This window comes from Toxotes jaculatrix, chromosome 6 (assembly GCF_017976425.1).
Source record: "Toxotes jaculatrix isolate fToxJac2 chromosome 6, fToxJac2.pri, whole genome shotgun sequence".
Lineage (NCBI taxonomy): Eukaryota > Metazoa > Chordata > Actinopteri > Toxotidae > Toxotes > Toxotes jaculatrix.
In genome coordinates this window covers 21,922,870-21,948,131 of record NC_054399.1, presented here as the reverse complement: position 1 = coordinate 21,948,131, position 25,262 = coordinate 21,922,870, and the positions used below count along the sequence as shown (strand labels likewise).

Below are 25,262 nucleotides of genomic sequence, written 5' to 3'. Positions count from 1 at the left end.
GTACAGTGCAGTCCATTAAGACATGTCTTTTCAATAGGGATTGCATGCATGGATTTGGTGTAGACAAAGGAAACAGGCATGTCACCCCATCCTTGCAGATTCACAGTATTCAGAGATGATGTCAAAGGGTTAATAAAAGATTTACAGTATTGGTCCAGTTTTATGTCCACTGTGGTCTTCATCAGATTCAGTCAAACAGACCTCCGCTGGCCTTGTGCATGCGTCCTGTTGACTATGTCCTGGTACATCTTGGACCTGAGGAATCGTGGGTAGGAGTCTTTCTCCATGAGGCTGTAGACTTTAGCTTGGATTTCGTTGAGGCTGGTTGGGGATGGATCCTCCAGGCTCTGCTTGGTCTTTTCCCTGGTGCGGTAGTCAATGTTTACCTGCCAGGAGAAGGAGCGCAAATAACACGGGCCACTCACATTTATTCATATGATGATAGTGTCACATAGCAACAGTGTGTGTGAGTGTAACTAACGCCTGTGTTTCTATTATTCACAGCTAAATTACCAGGTGCGTTTTGAATAACCACTCTAGAACCAGCTCTGTGAGTTGGCAAAATCAAAGAGGTGCTAAACAGTCACTGCTCTCTTTGTGAACAAAGATCCTTAAAAGTGAAGTATTTCTACAAACAGGTGCATGCATGTTCTCTGTGCTCTGTTCCAGCTCACTCACTGACTGATACTGCAGCTTCTACTCTATAGACAACGGAGCACAGCTGCTTAGAAGTTTGATGGAAGTTTACTGTTGCACACATAGTTGTGAAGAAAAGAACTGAGTGAACATTTAGGTGGTTTTAAGAGACTGTATTGGGTCTGGTGTAAAGAAGCTTGTTTGAAGAAAAAATGACAGCATTGATTGTTTGTTCGAATGAATAAAATGACTTGTTGGGGGTTGGAGTGGGTCGATGAGAAAACAACACGTGACTAGGACATGTCACTGTTCTTTCAGCCTGTGTTATCTCTCAATCACCTCAACCAAGTTCTTCTTGTTTTAACCGTGGCCAACATCGTCCTGTTACTTTAAAGGAAATTATTTGGCTGTTTAGATCAGAAAATGCTTCTTTGGTTCATTTGGGAAGGCAAATGCTTGAACTTCATTTTGTGTTTTGGTTCAGGAGACTTGTCGCTTAGAGCCACTCTGTAAGCTACAATAGGAAATGAGGCTGATGGATGGGAGGAACAGAGGTGATTTCATCAAGTTCTGATCAGTAGTGATTAAATTCATGATCAGTGAAGAAACAGGACCTGATAGAAAGGTTGGTAGATTTTCTCTATTGTAGTGTATCTAGTGTATCTTTCCATAAAAACACACACACACACACACCTCTCTTGGTGCTTGAACATCAATGAACTCCTTAAAGATCTTGTTTGCTTTCGACACAAGCTTGGCAGAGCTCTTGATTTTTTTATACTCCTCACAGGCCATCCAAAACTCGATATTCTCGTCACTGAACTCTGTCTTGAGAAATGTCCGGAAGGCAGCCAGGCCATCTGGAAGGAACAAATGAATCAGGCAGTAAGGGAGGAGTTAACAAAGAAAAAAAAAGCACACACCACAAAAACACTTCACATACATGATTGATATTCCAGCACAGAACCTATTTCTGGGCACTAGCTAAGAACTCCCTCTTCTATGGATGTGCTATTTTTTTCTCAGCGTAGATTAATAATGTGATGTGTGATAATACCCTTCATCTTATGTTGATATTTTTCCAGTGCGTACACACTCTTGTTCCCAGAAGCGGAAAAGGACTCTTGTCAATAGAACACAAACAAATCAGGACAAAATACTCCCACAAAGAGATCTTTTTTTCTGTCTTCATCAGTCAAGATAAGTGCTCAATTAATGTACTCCCCACTGATGATAACACAGAGGAAGGGCATGTTTTTCTATGGACCCATGTCACGTTGACACGTTATTTGCACCGTTCTCATTTCTGCTGTTTACCTAATAAAGCTGGGCAAAGCAGAGGGGATGGTCCATCTGTGCCTATGCAACAACATTCATTATTCATACAGAAAGACACAACAGTGTGTACACACAACAGCATGCAGGTTGCACAACACACACAATTCTAAAATCTCTAGCTTTTACTGTGTTCCCTCTTGGATTCCTAAAGTTGTCAGAAAGCATAAGAATGGATTTTGTCCTTGCTGACACTCTTTCTGGAAAGCTCTCAGTGAGAATAGACCTCTGCTGAGAGCACACATTTATCTACCTCACTGCTTCGAACATTAACAGCAGGAGAGACAAACAGTTCAGTACCACAATTCCAACTCTGTCTCCTAAAAATTATGTGCCACTGATCACACAACTCATTTGCAGCAGCCAATACATTTTGAACGAAAAGTAATAAAATGAGGAAATTATGTTCATTTACATATTCAGCAAGTAAGAAAAAGGTTGATGAGGATGATGTTCACTGATGACATTTTTTTTTTTCCCACCAAAAAAAAATCTGGCAATACAATACCCACTTTGGTGACTGCAAGATTATTAAACATTTTTATGGTTAAACCATCTTAAAGCATATCTAAACCATCTTTGCCACCTCAATGTACATGGGAAATATAATTTCCTGGAAACCAGGTTGGTACTTTGTGAGAAGGCAGTCAAATGTTCAAAAGGATTAATAATGTTTGCACCAAATTCTCTTTTAACCTCTGCAGACAAAAAGGTCAGTTTTTCGCAAAATATGGTACACAATAAAATACTAATTATTTGTGCGGATACATAATTTCTGTCATTTGTGGCTCTATTTCTCATTTTAGGTTTTGGTAGCATCTGTGTTTTCCTAAACTGCCCAAAAACAACCAAACATGGGGATTTTTTTTCCCCCAGTTAAGGTGTCTTGTGGACTTATACACAAAATTGTGTATATATTCAGCATTTCTCACCAAAACACAAAATGTTCAACAAGTGTGCTGAGTGCATTTCCTCCATAAAATGTTTGCAAAATGGGCTCCCACCCTGTATTTGAAAGGATCTACCCGAGTAGACCCTAAAACAGACAAAGACTGGGCTACAGTAGGAATAGCTGAGGGAGGTAGAAAAGGGGGCATACACAAAGCAGACAGGCTGCATGTGAAGAAGACAGAGCAGGTAACGGTTAGGTGAGCTGAGACACTCAAAGTCAGTGTGACAAAGAACTCAGAGAACTGCCACAGATGCAAGCTTTAATACTTCAGAGCGATCAGGAGCAGCTGGGACTAATCAGGGCAATGCAGGGCAGCTGGGGCTAAAACAATGACTGGAAACTCAGGAGTTATCTTGTAGCACACTTGAACCAGCCATGATATTACTGAAAAAATATTGTTAAGCTTAAAACATGAGACTGCATGTGCCAAGTTCACAAAAAAACACAACAACCTCAGCTATAATACAACCTCTTACCCTGATGCAGTATGCTTGTAAAGCACAGTACTGCTGCTTGTCAGCCTCACATAATGTTCTTGTACTAACGAGACATGTCACAGTTGATAGTGTGCACAGGTCAGACCCCCAGCAAGCTCACAATCAGCTTTGCACCACTAGAATGCAGTCAGGTCTAAGTGTGATATACTATTGCTCCTTTTAAACCAAATTAAGGCCAATGGTAATGCAATATCCTATCAAGGGAACATTCAGTACTGTGCTCTATTGCACACTGCATATAACATTAGTTATGTAATGTATGTGTATATATGTGTGTGTGTACATCTACATGTGATTCACCTCTCTAATGCTTGGTCAATTGAAACAGGATACCCAGGTGTGTATCCTGCTCTCTCCGCCTGGGGAAGGCTCTGTTCTTGTCTCTTTAACAAATTTAATGTTTTCTGTGGATGACATTAGCTTTCTTTCTTCTGTGTAGAACCAATGTGTTATGTTATAACCTCGACCTGAACAAAATAGATAATGTTCATATGAGTACAGGATGTTTACAGGTTTCATTCCGGGAAGGCTGGCTGTCTCCAAAGCCTTTTGTTAACACTATGTTTGATATAATGAAGTTAATCACTTGGACAAGAGACCTGTATGAAAGCTGGTGCATCCTAGTTTTTACAACTTCAGTTCAAAGCTTTGAAACATAATAACACTAATGATAAAACAGTGGGGAGTTTTTTTTTTCACACAGTAGTTAGTCTTGGCAGAGAGAGCAAGACACTGAATGTCTACAATCTGTGATTCGAACTGTGTCTCTAACTCTCTAACCAGAAATTACACAGGCATCAGTCTAAAACAATTTGGTTTAAATTTTATGCAAAAAGATTTTTTTTAAAAAGTATTTAAAAACAGTATTTACAAAAAGTATTTAAATTAAAGTAAGTGGTTGTGGACAGACTATTAGGTAACCTGCATAGGGAGTTAGAGGTGGGTGAACTTTAAAAGAAAAACATGAACTTCAGCCCTTGGATGAAGTGGATTGTAATATTTTGCCACCTGTTGAGTTTCTGTCACTGCTCATCTAGTGAGAAGTTTGTTTTTATGTATGTTTTTTCATTTTACATGCAAATATTGACTTTAGTGAAAGAAGAGCAAGTGTGTGTGCTTGAGGGTTTATGGGGATTTCAAGTAAGGAATCATACAAAATGGACGTGCTTTGAATCCGCTTGTGTTTCCTTTAATCTGTCAGTTCAGCACGTTTGATGTTACTGGTGCTACGTCACATATCTTGTTAGCAGTTAGGAAATAAATGCATGACTTGTTTGTGCAGAAATATTGTATGTAAGTGAGTCTGTGTCAGTGTGTGTTCGGTCTAAGGGGAAGGTCACAGACAAGTATGCGACTCGTTATGAACTAAGGAGTCCTCGCAACACAGAAATGAGACCCTTACATAACAAAGGCCTTAAGGCATAAAATTGACTTTGCTTGTGCTGAGTGAAAAATAGAATCTATTAACCATTTTCCAGCTACATCAAGGAGGCTTTAATTTTCTTGTTGTTGGCTGGTTGTGACTTGTGCAGAAGGAACTGTTCCTCTTGAAAAAATAGAAATGTCCCACTTACATTTGTGAGAGAGAAGGTGATCAAACGATTCAGACCATCGAACAACCTCATCCGTTGATAGTCTGATGGAGAGAAAGTCAAAGGAAAGTGCTTGAGTAAGATGCCAACCAGCCATGGTGCTTTCATGTATTTGTAACACAAGAGGGTACTGTATGTATAATTGCAGCGCAGCTGAGTTTAATGTATGACTAATCTTCTGCTCACTGCACTTCTTTTCCTCAAGGCTGTAAAATAATGGTGATATTTGGTTCCATTTACATGGTGATGACAGGACAAAGGAAACGAGAAGGAGAAAGAAGAAGAACAAAAGGTGGCCTTTGTTCACATTTTAATGTTCTTTATGAAGACGTGAAAACATGGAAGAATAACACACCATCTTGGAGATTAAAGTGATACATTAACATTATTGTACCCCATTACTTTGGTAGATGGTACATGGGACATTAAACTATTTGTGAAACATACAGTTTTGAAAATGCCAAACCTTTCCCACAGGTTTCTCCAATAAAGTTAATGATATGATTTTGTGTTAGAGCACCTCACTGGGTTACTGTGCATGGAAATGGTTGCACTGATTGAGAAGTGGAGGGCAAATACGGTTTCTTGGAAGTATTTTAAACATCATGAGGCTTTAATTTACCACCTATATGTTATTTATGATGTGGTTTGGAAACATTTGCAAATGAAGACTTAAATAAGCCTAATGACTGACCCCTTCAGCACAAATGGTTGCGTCTAATATATCACACTGATTGTGGCAAGACATTAGGCGTCTAAAGTTTAAACCAATTTAATGACACTGAGAAAAATATTTCTCTGCTGGCAGACATTTCTAATCACCGCAATAACTGTCAAGGCTGTTTCCAGTGAGAGTAAAAAACAACACTTGATTTGCTGAAGAAAACAACAGTATAGTAAAACTGTATCATGCACACGTTTGGTGTCACGGACAACAGAAGGTTGAATGGTTAATCTATGTTGTTGGCATGCTGACTGAAAATGTCTCTAATGCAGTTAAAATATCTCAAAGAACACAGCTTTCCCTTCAAAAGTAAAATTTTGAAATTAATTCCGTAAAATGTTCAAACTTGGATGGCCAAGTGTCATCTAGAGTGTTATTTCACACAACAGAAGCTTGAGTTTAAATTTGTTCAAAATTTGTAGTCACACAGAACTAGACACAGGACATTTTGGCAGACTCACTTCAGACACCTGGCTGTAGTTTCGTGGGCAGGAGGAAGGAACTCAGAAAAGTCACTGTAGGAGTCAGATTTGTTGGACAGGCAGCCTAGTCTGGTCTTCATGGTGCAGATCCTGCTGAAAAAAAAACCCCCACACAATTCTTAATATTTGCATTTGACTACAATTATCTGCATAGGACAAAAAAAAAAAAAAAAAGATACATTACGTTTCCAGTGCATGCAAGTTATGATTCATGTGTAGGTGCATGGATGTGTTTGTCACACAGAAACAAAAAATAGTTTTACTTTGCTTTTCATTCCACTGAGAAGCAAGGTTGTGCCCAGTAGGTTATAGGTTTAAAAACAAAGAACCAGCTCCAAATACATAAATGTGGAAAATGCAACCCAAACTCTTTCAGCAGAGCTGGGGCCATCAGCAAGAAATAGATGTTGTGAAAGTGCAGAGCTGCATGAATGTGAACGCATGAAAGCATGATTGGAAAATACCAAATATGTTCTGTCTATTTTCTTTGTGCTAAAGGTTAAAGTGATAATACTGCTAAGTGTTTGTATTTGTTGAGTATCCTCAGTTACTGCAGTTGTAGACAAATCATGTACAACTTACAAAATGCATTTTAACTGTGAGCTTGGCACCATTAGGAACACGTCACATTTTAGCTGTTGCTAAGGTGGCTAATCAAATGTTTTGGCTTCATGTAGTCAGGCTGTCCCTTTACATGTGAAATATGTATAAGTTCTTAAATGTTGGAAGACCTTCTGAATAAACTGATTGTAAAGAAAAAAAATCTGCAGAGAGATAAGGCCAACTGACTGCACAGGCCTGGATGAGATGTAGACAACAGGTGCAACTCCATATGCAAAATGCTGATTCAGTATGGTTCTGCCTTATTCAGAAGGGAGCTTCAAACATCCCTGATACCCAACTTCACATCTTGATAAGAGTTCATGTTTGAGTGTAGTTTGCACAGTTTGAGAAAACCTCCTACGCAATTTTACATGGCTGTAACTGAGATGTTCGGAGGCTGAAACATGGAGGCAGCACCATCTCTTGCAGTTTCACTTCCATTATATATATTAACTCACAATTCCCTGCATAGCTCTGCGTTCCTACTGATAAGGAAAAAAAAAACTGCATTTCATTCTTACAGATGTGGTGGATACTCTGCTCATGGACTAAATATGTATATTATATAACATATATATGTAAATATTAGTCTGGTTTGTTTATTTGTTGTTTGTTTATATGCAGACTTTATGGTGTTTAAATGTGTTAACGAAAACCCCTCCTCTTTCAAGTGGAGATTTGAATCCACTGAAGTGAACCATATCCCTATCTTCCATCACAGTCTGTCCCATCTTATTTGTACACTGCTGCTGTCATGTACTGTTTGTCAGCGTTCTACCTCCGGGACACATGAGTCACTCCAGATGGGGCGTAGCTGTAAAAATGCTCCATGAATGGCCACACATTTCTGTAAAAGTAGGTCTATTTTCACTACGTAACTGTTAGGTTGACAAAAAAACACATCATTATACATCACGGTTAATTGTTCCAAACTTCACTTTTGAATGTAAGAGACCATGGTAGAGGAAATCGAATACATGAATGAATGAATTCTGCTTTTAATTTCCCTTTTTATGTCATTAGTGCTAAATCTCGGCTTCTTATCCTTTCCACAAGAGACCTGAAGGTACCTTAGTGATTTCAAGTGTGAAATTTACATTCTGTAGGAATGAATATTATAAAAGTTAAAACATCATCACGTCATCTAGCAAGAAAAATTGGGGAGGAATTAGGGTGTATTGTGGAGCAGCCCCTCGCAGTTATAAGAAAGCTTGGGATGTCTAGACTGTTTTTTTTTTTTTTTTTTTTACATATTTACATATTTTATTCTGCTTTTTAGTTTTCTTATTAAATTAACAGCTCTTCCTTTCTATTAATGTTTGAGATGTCTGAGACAGCATACTGTGGCAGGAACATAAAGGGTTCTGCATCGTCACAACACTGAAGATTACTATAGAAGTGATTTTTCCTCTATACTGCCCATTTGATAGGTTAACTGGTTCAAAAGAAATAAAACAGGAAGGGATGCAGAAGTGTGCAGGAGAGAGGCTTTCAGCACATGAGACAGGACAGGCCCTGAATTTAAGAGCTACCACTACTGTTATGAAAAGGCATGTTTTAGTCACCAAATGCCACTGCTGTTTAGTGTTCCTTTTTCTTGGATGGTATTTGTGCAGCAGCAGAGTTGGAGCAGTGGATTGTTTTGATGCCAGGACCTTATATTGGGAACATTGAATGAAATGTAGAGCTCATTAGCAAACCGAAAGCCATTTGCTGGAATTAATGTGCTTCATCCGCCACATGAATGCGAAGGCTCTTTAAATTTTCACTTCGTGTTCTCAATCTACCTCTGACAGGTTGTTTTAAGGTATTATGTGTGTGTGTGTGTGTGTGTGTGTGTGTGTGTGTGTTTGTGTTTGTGTGTGTGAGAGAGAGAGAGCGAGAACACATGCATTTGTATTTGGGTTGGACTAATATATCAGGTTTCTGATCTTGCATTTAAATGAAAATTGGATGACAGTCTGCTGTGTGAATGAAAAAGTGTGAATTTCAGAGAGGAAAATAAATGAGTTTTTTATAGAAGAGAAAATTTGTTTAAAAAAAAGAAGAAAAAAAACCCATCAATGAGACCTGCCACACTCCACACTCCACACTCCACTGCCACGGGTTTCATTGGAGCATTAATGGTCCACATGCTTTTTCAGAAGCTTTTCTACCATCACCTCAAGATCAAATCTCAGAAAGCAGAACACTGCAGCTTGGTTCAGATGCACTGTAGATATGACTCAGCCTGCCCCAGAAACACTTTGTTATGTATCAGATTTTATGTCTAAAACAGATGCACTGGAGTGGAAGAGCAGTTTGCATGTCATCTATGTGAGTCATGATCTCAAGGTGCACTTTACTTGTTAATGAATAGTTATTTTCAGAGAGGACTGCAAAAAATAATGGGCAGAGATATTTTCAGTGTAGGAGACTATGTATAGGCTATGGGTTTACTTAAGTTCACTAGTAAGGATCAAGTTTTACGTCATATTTCTTCATAAACTTGTGGGAGGTTATAAAAGAGCTATATTGGGATGACATTTGAATAAGTCTCATTACTGTTTAAGAGGACTAAAAATGTAAACTTTCATATGTATATGTATCATATATATTCACAATGACTGCTTTTTTTTTTTTTTTTTGGTTTACGAAATAAAACATTAACATTTGAAAAATTGGCTCTTTTTTAATGTCTGTTGGATTCAAGGGTTTATATTTACTTTTCACTTTAAAAAAATAAAATAACAAACCACGTTATTAGCCTAGGGTTCCCCAAACTTTTGCGTACATCTGTATCTTGTCTTTAAAACCATATATCAAAGCACTTGAATTGCCTTGCTTGAAGTGCTATATAAATAAACTTGGCTTGCCTTGCTCTTGTTAATAGCTTTATCTCAGCCAAGTTCCCCCTCTGAGTAATGCTTTTGAATCTCATCTCCTTTCAAACATTTCCATTAGTGTATATAAAGGCATTCACAGACTGTGTAATAAGACAGTAATAATAAATAAAGATTAGAGGTTATTTCACACAGATTGCATATGCATCAACATATCCCTGTCAGACTGCAAATGAGGCTTTGAATTGAACATAAACACATCTGACACCTGACTCTTTTTTGGCATAAACTCATGAAAATTCTGATATTAAATAGTGGGACAGTGATTTTATTCCGCAAATACTGCTGCAGAAAACCAGCCTTCATTGATAGGGTCAAATGTGTATGTGTGTCAGCATGTGCCCTTTTCAGCAAGCAAAGGTCATCATGTGAAGTTGATGAGGAAAGGCGTGGACATATTGATAAGTCGGTTTGTTGTGTGTCAATCTGTCAATAACGTGATAAGAGACTTCTCCCTCCTCCTGTTATGTCTTCTCTCCCCATCTTTCCTCCTCTGTTTTGACAAATCTGTATCTCTCCCTGGCTGTTGTGAGCTGCATTCTTCGTCTGCAGTATGGTGCAAACACGTGCTGCCGCTGAGCTATTTATAAAAATCCCTGACAAATCCATGTAGTCAGGAGGAAGCAGTGCATGTTCTATTCAGCCATGCAGTAAGGCCGGCTCCTGGAGGAAAGAGGCTAAAAACAGCAACAGCACTCTAATGTCTCAGATACACACAAGTACGCCTCATGAATCTATAAGTACAGGAAACATCCGTTAGACCTCCAGTATCTGAGATGCCCGGGAGGGTCGGTGTATTAAGAAGTAAAAATCTAGATCATGGAAGTCATGTGTCTCTCTTTCTCTTTCTCCCTCTCTCTCTCTCTCTCTGTATGTCTGTGTGTGTGTGTGTGAACATCTTCTTTGATGTTACCTAACTTGGTGCAATGCAGGTTTTCAGATTTCCCTACATGTCCTCATTTCTGGATGCTGACAGGAGACACCCTGCAGCTCCATAACTACGTGTAGTATTAGCTGACATGCCGCAAAGTGATTCTGAAACAGGTTCTGTATAATAATGACTAGATTAGATTGACAAATTCAGACAAATATGCTCTGCTGAAAAACAGCTTTGCTTGGTGCCCATACTGTAGGTGCACAGCACTGATCAGTAGGTTTATACTACACTAAACTACACACAGCATGAGCGTGTGTGCCTGGATGCTGAGGTTCACATATCTTCAGTGATGCTGGTGTTGACGTTAAAGGCAAAAAGACAGAGACCACGTGTGTGTGTCAGGTCATTTCTCAAGTTAAAAGAAGAGCCTCTTAAGTACAGGTCGTGTCCCTGCTCTGCTTCCTGCTGAGTGCAAGTAAAAATAGCAACTTGTCAAGTTGAATTTTTTGACATTTTAGATTGTTCCCAGTGATAGCAGATCACATTTTTGAATCTAGAGTGTCCAAAATCTTGGACTGTCTTCCAATGTACGTCATACTGTTTTTATATAGCACTGCTTTGTGGTAATATAGTGCTGATATCATATACAAAGGCTCACCTGGCTGTGTCTGAGGGTAAAACAAAACAGACCAGACTACACAGTTACCACACTAACTGTTTCCCCCTGTTTCCAGTCTTTGCTCTTCTCATCCTCCTCTCTCAGGAAAATACCAAAGGAAAAAAAAAATCCTGAAATGATGAACCATTCTATCAAGTTTAATTGAAAAACAGTACTACATTTTCTAGTATGTCCACACTACTGCTTTACAACACTACTGGAGCTGCCCTGCTTCCATCCAGGCTCACATATCCAGGGAGTAACTGGGCCTCACATGTCCCTTAATTAATTTTAATTTATGACCTTGTTAATTAATTCACTCAATCACTGTCACAGCCTCTCTACCACTCCGCCGCCCCCCCCCCCCCCCCCCCCCCCCCCCCCCCCCACACACACACGCACACGCACACACACACACACACACACGCATGCACACCTACACACACACACACACAGACTCAAAGAAGGTCATTGCTCATCTTATCTGCAGAACCACTGAGCTGTGACATGCTAAACAGAAGCATTTCCAAAGAGTCACTGCATTTTCAAACAGAAGTAGATACGCTGTTCTTCCTGTATCTTCGAGTAGGTCAGTGCCACAGTATAAAAAGGTTGTGAGTTTTAGGTTGAATTACTATTGTGTTGCACTCATATGACAGATACAGTAGTAACAGAAACAAAACAAAAGAAAAAACTTTGTTCATTAAATCCCTGAATTATTACGGCTGAAGTAAATGTGGAACAAGTGACAGATGGGGATGCTTAAATGCTTAAAAAGAGCTGGAAGTGTCTCAGAATTTGGTGTATTCAGTGCCAAATTTTTCAAAAAGAAGTAAAATTCATCATCTTGCTTTCATTGTCTATTCATTCTTGGGGACAATTTTAGCTGCTTTCAGTCTAATTAAGATCTACTGTGACTCAGACAACAAGTTACCCAAGTGAACAGCAATTCAGTTTTGGCAAGTCCAAGCATGTCCCTTTCCTTTCTACAGCCAACTTGTCAGATTTAGGACTTGAGTCACAAAAGCACAACTGTGGTCTTGCACTTGTGTGCTTGCATGTGTGTATTTGTGTGTAGCCTGCCCTGAGAGCGGAAGCCCGACTGCCCACAGAAGAATGTGTCAGACCATCTGAAGTGTTGACACCATAAGCAACAACAGAAGGAGGAATCATGGCTGATTTTGGGGTTTATTTCTGTCCTGGCTCAGGTAGATTTCAGGACAGTGACCTCTGCCATGAGGAGCCTCTGGCTGCTACTCTGATCCAGAAACACCTGAAGGTAAAACGCCATTGCTTCTTTCTAACTTGTTTCCATTTCCTCATGTGTTGTCCTGCTAGAAAAAGAATATAAAAGGCAAAGGGACAACGGAATGGTGAAAAAAATATCATTAGTCTTTTTCTGACACATCAGCAGATCTTTTCATAGGCTCACAGATCTTTTGATCTTAGTGATTGGTTTAAAGTGATTCAGTGTTCACACGTGTACTATCCCGGTGCCAGAGGACACTGGTCACACTAGCTGTTTACAGTAAACAGAGTCCTGTTGTGTCAAGGGCAACTCAGAAAATGCTTCAGGAAATGCACAGTGCTGGGGAACAAAGATGGGAAAATGCTCATAACAAAAAGACCTGAGGCCAGATATAGAAACGATGTGAATGCACTTGTATAAGCCGTTTTCCACCCATAAGCTGATATTAATAAAGGAAAGCTTTTTTCCCTTTCTTTTTCCTTTTTTTTTTTACAGTCTACACAGCAATCTGTAAAATATTCAATCAATGGCATGTTGGCATATAACTTTATTTACACTGGGAGAATCATCATCTACCGTGTAACAGTCTGTTTTATGACTGAATCATCAATTATCTGTTTGATGCCTTTGTAATGATTGAGATATCACTAGCGATAATGGCTTACAGATACTTGTGATAAATTAATAACACAGGTGCTATAAGTAGGAACAGCTGTGAGTAATAGTCACATGTAGAGCTGTTCTGGCATTGCTGGAGAACACTGCCGATGTGGCAGGTACAAACTGCGGTGGAGTGGGCCAAAGTATTGATATGCAAACAGAGGATCAAGAGTGTGTCTGCACACATTTATGGCTGCATCTGTGGGAGTGCAAATCAGGCTCGTACACCCAGTCCCACAATAAATGACATTTATAAAACAGAACATGATTTTTGATGAAAAGCATGCATATACTTATTTCTGTCTTTGCCCATCTTTGGTTGGTTAATCGTGATTTAAGAAGGACAGACTTATTTCTTTTCTTTTTATTCCCTTTTTTCTTTTACACCTGGAGCACAGATTTTTCCATTATTGATTTTTTTTTCATTCAGTATTTTCTAATTTTGTTATTTTTGTAAATCTAATGTTACTTACTTAATGTCCACCACAGGTACAGAATATTAGAAAACAACTAGACATAAAACTTTTATCTGGTGAATCATGTTCCTTACTATGAATCATGCTGTACCACTCTGCTGTCATTCCCTCCTGTGAGGCCTCCTGTGATGACACCTGAGCTCAATGCTCACTTCAGCAGTCTGATAGGTCATCGTGGGATAAAGCTGCCCGGGGGCTTTTCAACACACAATGCCCTGATTCTATTTTCATCTACTTTCTACTCAGAAAGGTACACTCATGTACAGTAAGATTAATGTCATTCCCTTGTCACACAGGCTCCCACCTATTTATTTTGTATCAACTTAATCTGTTCACAAGCTCCAGCAGCTTATAATTTAATCTTCAAAAGCATAGAAATGCACTGTGCAGGCCTTAAAGGGACACAGCACATTATTTGGTATTGCAGCTTGTTTGTCAACCTGAATGTTTATAATTTTATTCTCTTTTCATTCAGGTACATCCCTGTCCATTTGGATTTGTTACTCTCCTGTTGCCATTTTTTGGTTCCAGACTTGCACTGACAAACATGCAAAATCTTTTGTTAACATTGGTTCATGTTCTAACTCTAGTTTTGCAGTTCACCTAATATGAAATATTATCAGAAATACAGTATAAATCTGTATACTGCAAAATGTTTGTTAAAGTAGTATAATGTAGATTTAGGTAACATTAAAGTGGTCAGTTGACAATTTGGGATGCATTATTAATTAATGACTGTTGAAAAACAAATGGCTTGTTTCTGCTAATGCAGACAAAATGGGATTTTGCAGAAGATGAGGAGGGAATTGCATTTTGAATAAATTAAATCTGGTTTCCTGATGACAGAACTTTCTCTAAATTTTAGTGTGGCGCAGGTAAGTATCATGACTTCAGCGCTGGCTTCTTTGAAACTTCTTTTTAGCCATGCAGCTAAATTAAGCAATTAACTAAAACCAACCACAATCAAAGGCAATTATCATCTTTCATTCAGCTCAGTAGGTTTAAAACCCAATCAGCATTTCACAACTGCTGTATGGCATGCCTGTTAAAATCTTTAGATTCTGTGTAAAGAAAACACGTAATGTGTCTTTGCTTTCACCTCAGACACATGTCAGCACTGACTGTGCTTGAAACTCTTACCATTCTCACTCAGCTTTGGCATAAAGGGAGGGCAAACAGGGCTCCCTAATCTTTGGCCAAGTATTTGACTCACAGCTATGTCAGATTACACTCAAGTAAATCTGCCTGTCACTGGCTGGACTGGACTATTAAAAGCACACACATGCCAGGGGTGTTCAGGATGATAAGGGCACAACACTGACTTGCATTAGCTTCTGGAGAACATTTTGCTTGGTGGTAAAATTAGAGCTTGTCATCTACTGTGGGCTATAACCAAACATGATGAGATTTAACTGGACTGAATGGGCTTTTGAGTGGCGCAACTGAATTTCTTGTTTGGGGTATTGTCACGCTAAGGACAGTGAGAACTCACTGCTGTCAAATTATTTATGATTCTTTTGTTTTTAGTTGGGTTTGGCTCACCAGTGCAATTCATGCAAACCTCTTTATTTGTTATTTTGAACCAAGGTAGATTTTACAGAACAGTGTTGGAGTCATGTTACGGTGTGGACAGCCTGGAGGTAATTTGACATTTTGGTAGCTGACTGACGAAAAGCAAAATGGCTGTTGTGTTTGTAAACATTCTGCATATTTGCCATGGATTATCACATTCTACCAGTCACCCTCGCCACCTTGTGTACCAAACCCCTGTGATGCAGGTGTACAGTACTCCAGTGGGTTCTTTGTAATCTGGGCCCGTTGGCCAGGATGCCAAAGCGCTTTGTTCCTTTCAGCTTTAACTGCTCAGGGATACAGACTGAGCGCATGTCTCTTATCGCTCATCCCGCCTTTAGCCATTTATGTAATCGGTTTGTTCCAGGGATTTATTTTGCATTGCAGAAAGTGGCTCTACTGCTAGGCCCGTCACTCTGACTACTAAAAGCATTTCTCTTGAGCGGGATTTGCAAGTGTGTTGTCACATACATGTAGCAACCTCACACTGACTTGTACTGTTGAGCTACAGTAGTGCACTAGCTCACTTGCTTGAGTCACCACATGTGGTGACAATGCTTGTGCATACCGTGACAGCAAAATGGATTATCTCTTAAACAGTTTACAGCATATTTATAATGTGCTAGTATTTGCCACATGTCTTGTTTGTCAGTTTTTAAAACAATATTGATCATTTATGTCTCTAGTCGTATTTCTCCATGCTCCTAGTTTTGGTATTATTAATCTGGCTTCTGAGATTCCTGCTGCCACCTGAATACACTGGCAGTAAATGGAGTTTTGTTTGTAGTGAATACAAACAAAACACATTAAAAAAATACCTTAAGAGAACCTTCCAAGAGTCAGAGTTCTAGTTACTCTGGTGGAAAGTACATCCAATGAAATGTGGTGACAGCCAGGTCTGTGGATTAACCAAAAAAAAAAAAAAAAACCCAATGAAAACAGAACTGATAGCATGTTCTGTGGATTAACAAAATACCATTATCTCCATTGTATTTAAGTGTAGGCAAGATCTCCGAACCCAGGCCAATCTGATCTCCTAAGAATTACATTTATATACAGCTACTATGCACCAGCAGATACATGTGCTGGAAATGTAATCCCGCATGGATTATTTTTAATTATATTTTTGGCCTTTTGCATGACAGTCAACCATAGAGACAGAAGTGAAACATGGGAAAAGAGCATTGGGGATGACATGTAACAAGGGTCCCTAACTGGAATTGAACCTTGGACACTGTGATTACATGGTATACACATTAGACCACCAGCTGTAGAACATCCCTGGATCATGCTTTTAGGAACTAAACCAGGTAACAATTATAATAAACATATAAACTTCCTCATTCCCATCACTGCCTACACAAATGTTTGTACTGAATATGACTGCTAAACATTCACGGTCAGCATGTTTTATTTATTTTCCCTACAACATCTGCTCCTGTTAACTTGTGCATGATTAACATTTTATTCTGATGTTTAGAGACATCAAACAAGTTCTACAACCTAAACAACCGTGTAGGTTGTTTGTCCCTACCCTGTGACAGGAACCATAGAAAGGTTTTCTGAATTAGCACCCCAACTGATGTGAGTGCTGAAAAATAAATAACTAACCCTTTTCTTATGGGACAATGCTATGGTATATGTTTGTTAGGTTTATGCACAAATCCAACTTGGTTAGGTTTATGGAAAGATCATGGGTTGGGTCAAAGGAAGTACTTCCTTAAGATTAGATGGCGTTCAAGAAAAACTGACTATTGGTTTGAATTGGAAACACACAGTGGTCTCCCTCGCTTAAGTCCAATGTTTGGTTGACCTATCCATCCACCTCAACCTCTTCTTTGTTGCTCTATATACTACGTCACCTCACTTCCACCTTGGCTCCCATTCTGATTACTACAGCCATTAAAATTAAAAGGCTTGGACACTTGAACGTAAACATGTTGTTTTGGGTAATCAATATTTAACCAAAACTGCAATTTCTTCTAATCTTAAGAACGTCTGGGATGCAGGATGTGGACCTTGGTTGGTCTCTCATGTCCCAGTCGTGCATCAGCAAACATTGTTAATAGGAATAGACTTTTGAGGGCAAACACGACCACAACTATCTGCATGTCTTTTAACTACCAAATGTAAGTGAGAAAAAAAAAAACAGTAAGAAAAACTTTCTTTTGTCATTTGGGTGAAATGGCCCTTTAAAATTATGGCCAATGAAAGACAAGGATAGGTCATGTAGGAGTAGGAGGGGTCAAAAGTGAAACATCTGAGCATAACAGGAAGGGTTTGGTTACACGTCACCCAGAGGTGGCACTTGTGCTTCAAAGACCTACTCCATCTTTGATAGCTCTGATGAGTGACATTTACTGGACTTAAAGCCCTGGGAGTGATCAGCATCAACGAAGGGAAGGTGGGAGGGTGTGAACTGATTTTCAGAAGTGCTGGCAGGAAATGCTACTGAGAGCATGCATGAATAAGCAAACACTTTCAACATGCAGCTGCACAAATTGTACACAAACACTCGTAAAATTAACTGGATAATAAAAAAATAGGAGAACACTCTCATATGACGGTTGTATTTCTCTCCTGCACTAGTTTCATGACTGTTTTCAATATTGGCCACACAGACGTCAAATCACTTCATCAACAATGCTTTGTCTAATTTAACAGTAAGCCTCCATTCAAACCTGCAGATAATAATCAGCCCTATCAACCATGAAGAATGACAAAGACCCATATAATGCCTGGTGCTCTGTGTCCACAGCAGAATTACATAACACTGTGTCATCCTATAAATGAATATGGATCCTTTACCTTGAGTCCGGTGTGTGCGAGAGCTGTTGGACTCTTTGTCCCCCTCTTCTTTATGACTGCCTTTCCCCAGCGTGTTTTTGGCAGAATGCAGTCTCTGTCTAGCCAATGCTGGTGTGTATCTGTATGAATCTGTATAGCTCGAGACTGAAGATATCTAGTGTTTCTGATGCCAGCGAGTGGGAGCTACACGCGGCATGCTCATTGGTGTGAAATTGTTCTGGGGGGATGGGGGGGCAGCTGAGAAGGATAGAGGGAGAGGCAGAGGGGGTGGAATCAGAAAGAGACACAGGGGGAAGAGAGCTTTGTTTGCACGGGGAAATCTCCAAGGACAACCCGAGCACATCTGTGAAGTGGAGAAGTGCTGTTCAGTGATATTGTGGTTAAATAGATGGAAACGTAAATGTGCAGAGCGAGAGGTGCAGAGGGGGTGTATTCAGAGGTCTGGAATAAAACCGTTGAAGGCTACCTCAAATCTTCAACAGGAAACTAAAGTGATTTGAATAACACACTTGCACTTATTAAGAGCTGAAAGAACTAATGAATTAACAATTACTCAAGTGATGTTACTTTTAGATGATTTCATCTATCAAGCAAAAATGCAAAACATTTGCTGGTTCCAGCTTCCCGAATGACAGGATTTTCAGCTTTTTGCTCTTTATAGAAAAAATATCGTTGTAAATTAAATATTTTGGGGTTTTCAACTTTTCTGACTTTTTATAAACACTTTCCAATTGACACAGCTATCAATTGGAAAGTTAATTGAAAGGTTATCTAATGTATTGGATAGTGGAATTGATAGAACATGTGACAGGAAAAGACAAAGGGAGGCATGATGAGGAGATAAAGATTAGTAATTATTAGGCAACAAAAAGTGTTTCACAGATTACAGTATAATACTGTGCTCTCTGAAAACACAGAAGACAGAAGACACACATTCAGACATCACTGCATGCCTTGAAGTAAACATGCACTATAAAGTATTGCACATGGTGTAAATTGTGAGTTGCACAGAGAACTGCTTATAGAAATTATGTTGTCAATGTAAAGCATAATGTAAAGTTAAATACTTTCACTTTGAATGTCCTCTGGTGTCCTACATCGGCTTAGGAACATATTATGTAACACAGAAGCTACAGTGCACATGTGCAAATTGGCATTCATAAGGTAACTTGAAAAAAGAGAGAAACATCCTGATTTGGCAGACAACAGCAAACAGATTCACTCACAGTATCTCTCATTTGTCCTAATGTTAGGTTAGATTTCATACATATAAATACAAAATATACAGGAATTGCAATTGCACTTTCATTTGTTTATACCCAAAAGCATATGAGAACATATGACAAGCTGTAGAACATAAAGAAGGAAGAACATGATGTTGCTGCAGTCTGAAGAGGAAGATAAGATCTGTAAGGAGCTGAGAGTGTGGAGGAGGCATCCTGGCAGAGGACAGTTAATTGTTTCCACTGAAAAGACAACCGAATGTTACATAAAATCACACACACACACACACATCTATATGCACACCTACACACACCCACATACACCTACACACATGGGGGCAGCCGTGGCCCAGGAGGTTACGCGTGCGGCTTTGGACCGCCTGGAGATCAGAGGGTCGCTGGTTTGATTCCCCAAGCACAAGTACCAATGATGTAATTCACTTGTATACCCCACCAAACATGTATAGCTGTTTGAAGATTGAACAATAAGAGAGCATGACTTAATTTCAGATGTTATTCTATGGTTTTTGTCTGAAGCATATGGAGGCCAATGGTGTCTGATATGACAGACCCAGATCCAGAGACTGTTAAGTTACTGTGCTTACTTTCTTGTTGTGTTGGCACTGATTAAAGATGATTAATGCAAATAGAAAGAGGGCTTTACAGGATTAACAGGTCCTGAACAGCCAATCAACCCAAGCAGCAAGAAAAAAATCAAACAAACAAAAACCCCTTTATTAACCTGATTATCTAACACACTGTAAATTTAAATCAAAAGCTGAAGCGAGAATTGAAGACACAAGAAGAACATGGTGTCAGATCAAGATCAGTTTCGAGATGAGACCTGAGGCACAGAAATGATTTAGCAGTTAATTCTTGAAATTCTGGGATTTCAGCATTGGCAAATTTGGGAGAACATGCAAACTCCGGAAACTCAAACAACCTCTTGAAATTACAGTTTGTGTAATCTTTTTTTTCTGCCTTCTAGTGTCATCCAGCAACAGCAAACAATATGACAGTGAGCAGACACTCAAACTATGCGTAATTCAAAGCCCTTTCCAAACGCAAAGAATCAGGTCACAAAGGCAGGGTGATGAAAAATATCCGCCCACATTGTTGACCACGCATGTGTGACCTTCATGATGCTGCAGCTTTACAGCTGCTTGTATCGAAGGTTTTCCAGTCAGTCGCTGTCTTTGTCTCGCTCTGTCTCTCTGGATGACTAATCAGAAATCCTCTGCCGGAAGTGAAAATTTAACACTTCATCATGTAATTTGTCTTTCACATTGTCTGACATCTGAAAATGATTTATTGCTTTCTGCTCAACACCCCCACTATCAGAAATGTCTGACACAGCTTTTCATAACTTTACCAAGTCATGATTTAAAATAATTCAAAATGATTTTACAGAGTTGTGTTTTATGCAGTGGTGTACTGTGGTTGTTCTTTTTGTGTGGGTTTTATAGGCATGCTGAAAGTATGTCTGTCTGCCCATCAGTCCACCACTTTGGTCCATAGTGATCCATGGTGGATCACCTGACAGCCCTTGACTTTGAAAACATTTTTCAAGGTCTGAAAAGAAACAACTGTACTGGTTGATGCCATGTTGTACAAGATACAATTTTGATGTTGGTCCTAATGCTTTTAAGTTACAGGCTTGTAAAAAAAAAAAAAAAAAAAAAAGTTAATTCAGCTTAGACCAATAAGAAATGTTCTTAGCGAAAGCTTAGCTGTAGTGCATTATTGCCATTGTTCATGTTGCTCTAACCAGGAAATCATCATTAGAAATTCTGGGGTGAGAAGACTATCAACACACTGTCCACCATTATAAACATTTCATTTTAATTTTTTTTCCACTATCATGGCGGAAAGCAAGGCTGTAGTTGACAGATTTTTCCAAACGACTTCACAAAAGTTCATAATGACACTCTGATCTCATCATGTTTACTGTCCAACAAACCTTGTCCAGATAGTACTGAGGTTCCAGTGTCACAAAAAACACTTGTTGACTGTGACCATGTTTCTGTCATCACAGTTGTAGTACAGGCTTTCCTGCCACAGTTAAAGTTACAGTGTTCATTGAAGTCACAGTAACACAGTTAGAACATGTAGTGTAGGTTGCTTAAAAGTGGCCATGGCTATGAATATGATACAATATGAATATGATACAAGACAGAGCTGTGGTTGGATATGGAGTGAACGTTTTGTGCGACTGATGCATGATTAGGAGATGTAGGCTACATGCAGTACATAATTTAACAGATGGGACAAACACCATCCATAACCTCCTCCACAGCTCATAGGCGGAGGTGACTTTAGAGGGCACGGGGTGAAAGAGGGAAGAGACCAGCAGCTAAGTGTTGCAAATCCTGCCATATATGTGGTTTTCATGGAAGACTGGCCCAGATGGATCATATGTTTATGACACCAGTGTCACAGCTCCCTTCCTTCTGCTGTTCTCAAGTACCCATGAATCATTTGTGTTAACCCACGTGCCGTCCATGTGATGTTGACAAATAACCTCCCAAATCATTCTGGCCTGCTTAGGAAGATTGTAGAATTCCAGCAACTCGGATTAAGGAAAATTAGTAGCGACACAACATCAAGTTGTGACAGTATTTGGTGAGAAGAGGGAAAACCCACGTGCCAAAGTGATGCATGGAGGATGCAGTGCTTGAGTAATGCAAGTGAGTGTGCCCACACAGCATTTGATCACTATTTGATAAAGGGGCGAGAATGCTAGAGTGCTTCCCCCTACAACACCAACAGTGTATTAATCATCTGGCTACAAGTGTTTGTATTATCATGGGTTGTTAAGTCAGAAAAAAAAAAAACATTTTCTTCCTTTGGTTTACAGGCACATTTCAGTGCACTGTTCTGCGGAGATGAGTGAGGTAAGCCAGTGGAGCCTATTAGAGGGCTCCATCTCTGTTCATAGAACAAGAGTTACAATGTGCTGTGGGCCAACTAACCTGGCAGAGAACTGACGGTTTACATTCCCTTGTCAGACTGTACAGACAGGTGAATGTGGAATATGTGCAGATGGGACCATCTCCCCTCAATGATGCACCAAATTCAGCACAAAAGAGAAGGGAGAAAGGAAAAAGTCTGAAGAGTCCTTGAACAAGGTACTGAACCCCAAATAGGTCCTAGTTGTGGTGTAAGTGCCTTGCACGGTAGCTTGCTGCCATCGGTGTGTAGGTCTGTGTTTAAATGGGTGAATGAGAGAGAGAACATTTTAAAGCACTACATTCAGAAATGCACCCCATTTAAGTCAGTCCTTTAAACTGCAGCCAGTAATCACATGTATATATCACAGGCATTTTGGATGAAACAAAAAGCCAATTCAGTGGCTGATGTAATATTTTTTTTTTCTACACGGGTGCTCAGTGGGAGTGACACACAGGAAGCTTCAACAATAAAATCATGAATGATAGGAACTGCACATGTACACTTAGTGTTGACAGTCTATTAAGGGAAATGCCCTGGCTGTCATTACTGACCATATATACAGGTGTAAACAGAAAGAAAAGGAAGTGATCTGAGTGTCCCTTTGTTCAATGACATTGTAAAAATGTGTGTGCCTGTGTGTGTGCGTGTGTGTGTGTGTGTGTGTAAAAAATAAAATGAAATAATACCACGAGCATCTCAAAAGTGTGAGAAGGAGGCTCTACAGCTAAAAAGCAAGAAAAGCTGGCAGTGTAACTTTTGTGTGGGTGGTACAATAGAAATTTCTACTGACTGAACAAGGAAAAGAAAAAGGATGGTGGTGGATGATAAGAAACTACAGGACTACATCTAAAGACCTTTAGATGAATATTTTCACTGTTTCTCATTTTCACTTTGAAATATTCTGGCTTGTGTGCACCATCAGCTCTTTTCTTTAGCAAAAGCATAATGTACACTGCCTTTACTATTAATGTCGTTTTTTTTCTGCAGGAAAAAAAAAAGAAGAATCATGGCTGATTTCTATTTTATTTATTTATTTAGTTTTGTTGAATGTACCTTTTCCTAAAATCCTTGATATATTGCTGTCAGAAATGTGACTAACAGCAGTGAGTCATACATGAAATGTGATTCTTTTACCCCCAGTTAATCTACTGTAAAGTTCTGATGACTCATTCTGCACTGTATGATCTGACTTTGTGATCGGGCTGTCTTATATATAGGCCTGTGACAAAACAAATACATGATGTTTTCTGTAATAACAATGCAGAGATTGTAACATGGATAACATATGCGGATTTTAACTCTTGCAAGGACGTGTAAATCCATGTGTCAGCAAAAGCATTAACATGTAAAGGTCATTATTGATCGTTAATGAATTATTAATTCACAATTCAGTTTTTAGTATTTCTGCCCCTTATCTAATAAACGTATCCAGTGAAGCACAGCTGCTTCTCTTTTCTCTCAGAGCAGAGGGAAAATAAGTGGATGAGCTACGTGAAGTGCCATGAGGTGTGCTGCTATTGCTTACTTGAATAGCTGGCAGCGTGATTATAAGCGGATGATGGTATGAACCCATTTCCTTGTTTTATCTGACAACACTGTGTAGTTTGCATCTAACAGAAAGACTGATGACCACAACTGAATAAACTGAACACACCTTTTTAATCTATGAATCACAGGAGTGTTGGCTTGAATTCCCTTGAATAGGCTTCACTTCCTTGAAATGCACCTCGAGGAAGCATTAACAGTTTCCCTGAAAGACTCAACACTGCACTGTCTTGGCTCCAAATTTGAGACTTGTTCATCTTTATCTCAACCCCTCTCTGATGGCACTGAAAGGCCATTTTTTGCTCATTTCAGTGAAGTCCACTTCAAATCAAGACCAGGTATTGATTCTCAAACGGGGACACATTATCCCAATAGGCCTCTGTCAGAGAAGACATTTTGACCTGTCACAGCAGAAAAAGTAAAAGTGTGACTAATAAAAGTAATGATGACTGAATTTAATTTAGCTGCTTCACTTCAGGGTCTTGGTGTTACGCATGCTGGCTCTCTGTCATGGTATGATGTTTACCATGTTCACCATCTTAGTTTCCTAGTTTAGCATGCGAGCATGCTAACTAAATACTCGACAAAAAGATAAGGGTGATAAGTGATTAAAATTAATCCATGAGCGTGTATACCAAATGTCATGGCAATCCATGCAACAGTTGAGAAATTTGACTGAAAACCACTAACTTCAGCCTCATGGTCACACTAGGTGAAGCGTCTGGGGAGTCACCATCAAACAGCAGGATTACTCCTCTGGGACTGATGTAAATAGCTTTACCTAATTTCACAGCAACCACAATAATTGTTGAAACATTTCAGTTTGGACCAAAGTTGGTCTGAAATTGCCATCCCTAAATGCACACTTCTGGCATAGCTAGAAGTAAAACACACAGCCTAACAGCAAGATACCACCAACTCTCCTACTACACAGCAGGTGACTAATATCTAATGTGTACCCAGTCTCGCCTGAACCTGGAACCTACCATTTGCCCAGGTAAGCACAGGGGTGAGTTGAACAGGCACAATCATACAAAGAAAGGGATGCACATTAACAAACAAAATAAATAGTTAGAAAGTGTATGTATAGTTGATGATACTGAAATGTAGCTATGGGCACATACAAACGCACACATGAATGCGTGAAGAATGCCATCTGCTTTAGAATGAACTGACCTTTCCTTCCATCACTTCACAGGGCCCAGCTGGGGGCGACAACATGCACACCTGTTTTTACTTACACTTGATTAGCAGACAATCTCCAACAATACAAGCAGGGAAAAAACACTTAAAGCTGACTGATAAATCTACTGACTACATGAAAACATTTGGCTGAAATCACTTACTTAAAACTTAAGTAAACCTGATACTGTTGGGGAAATTGCAGTTCGATATCTTGAATTGTTCAGCCATAGTTTTGAGTGGCAAAAAACATCCTCTTCACTACACATTTAGTAAAAATCTTAATGGCAACACCAGCAAAACCAAGGGACATGTATTCATCTAGATTTGATCAATTAGCATATGTGATGTATACAA

At 39.3% G+C, this 25,262-nt stretch overlaps 1 protein-coding gene across 1 annotated transcript; it reads right to left on the bottom strand.

Moving 5' to 3' along the window:
• Window positions 1-191: 191 nt before the first annotated feature.
• On the bottom strand, window positions 192-24,235 carry rgs8 (regulator of G protein signaling 8). The gene is given in 8 exon segments (XM_041040457.1): window positions 192-386; window positions 1,330-1,496; window positions 4,995-5,056; window positions 6,198-6,308; window positions 18,004-18,044; window positions 18,046-18,120; window positions 18,123-18,240; window positions 24,216-24,235. Coding segments are annotated over 8 exon segments (789 nt in total).
• Between the last annotated feature and the right edge of the window lie 1,027 nt (window positions 24,236-25,262).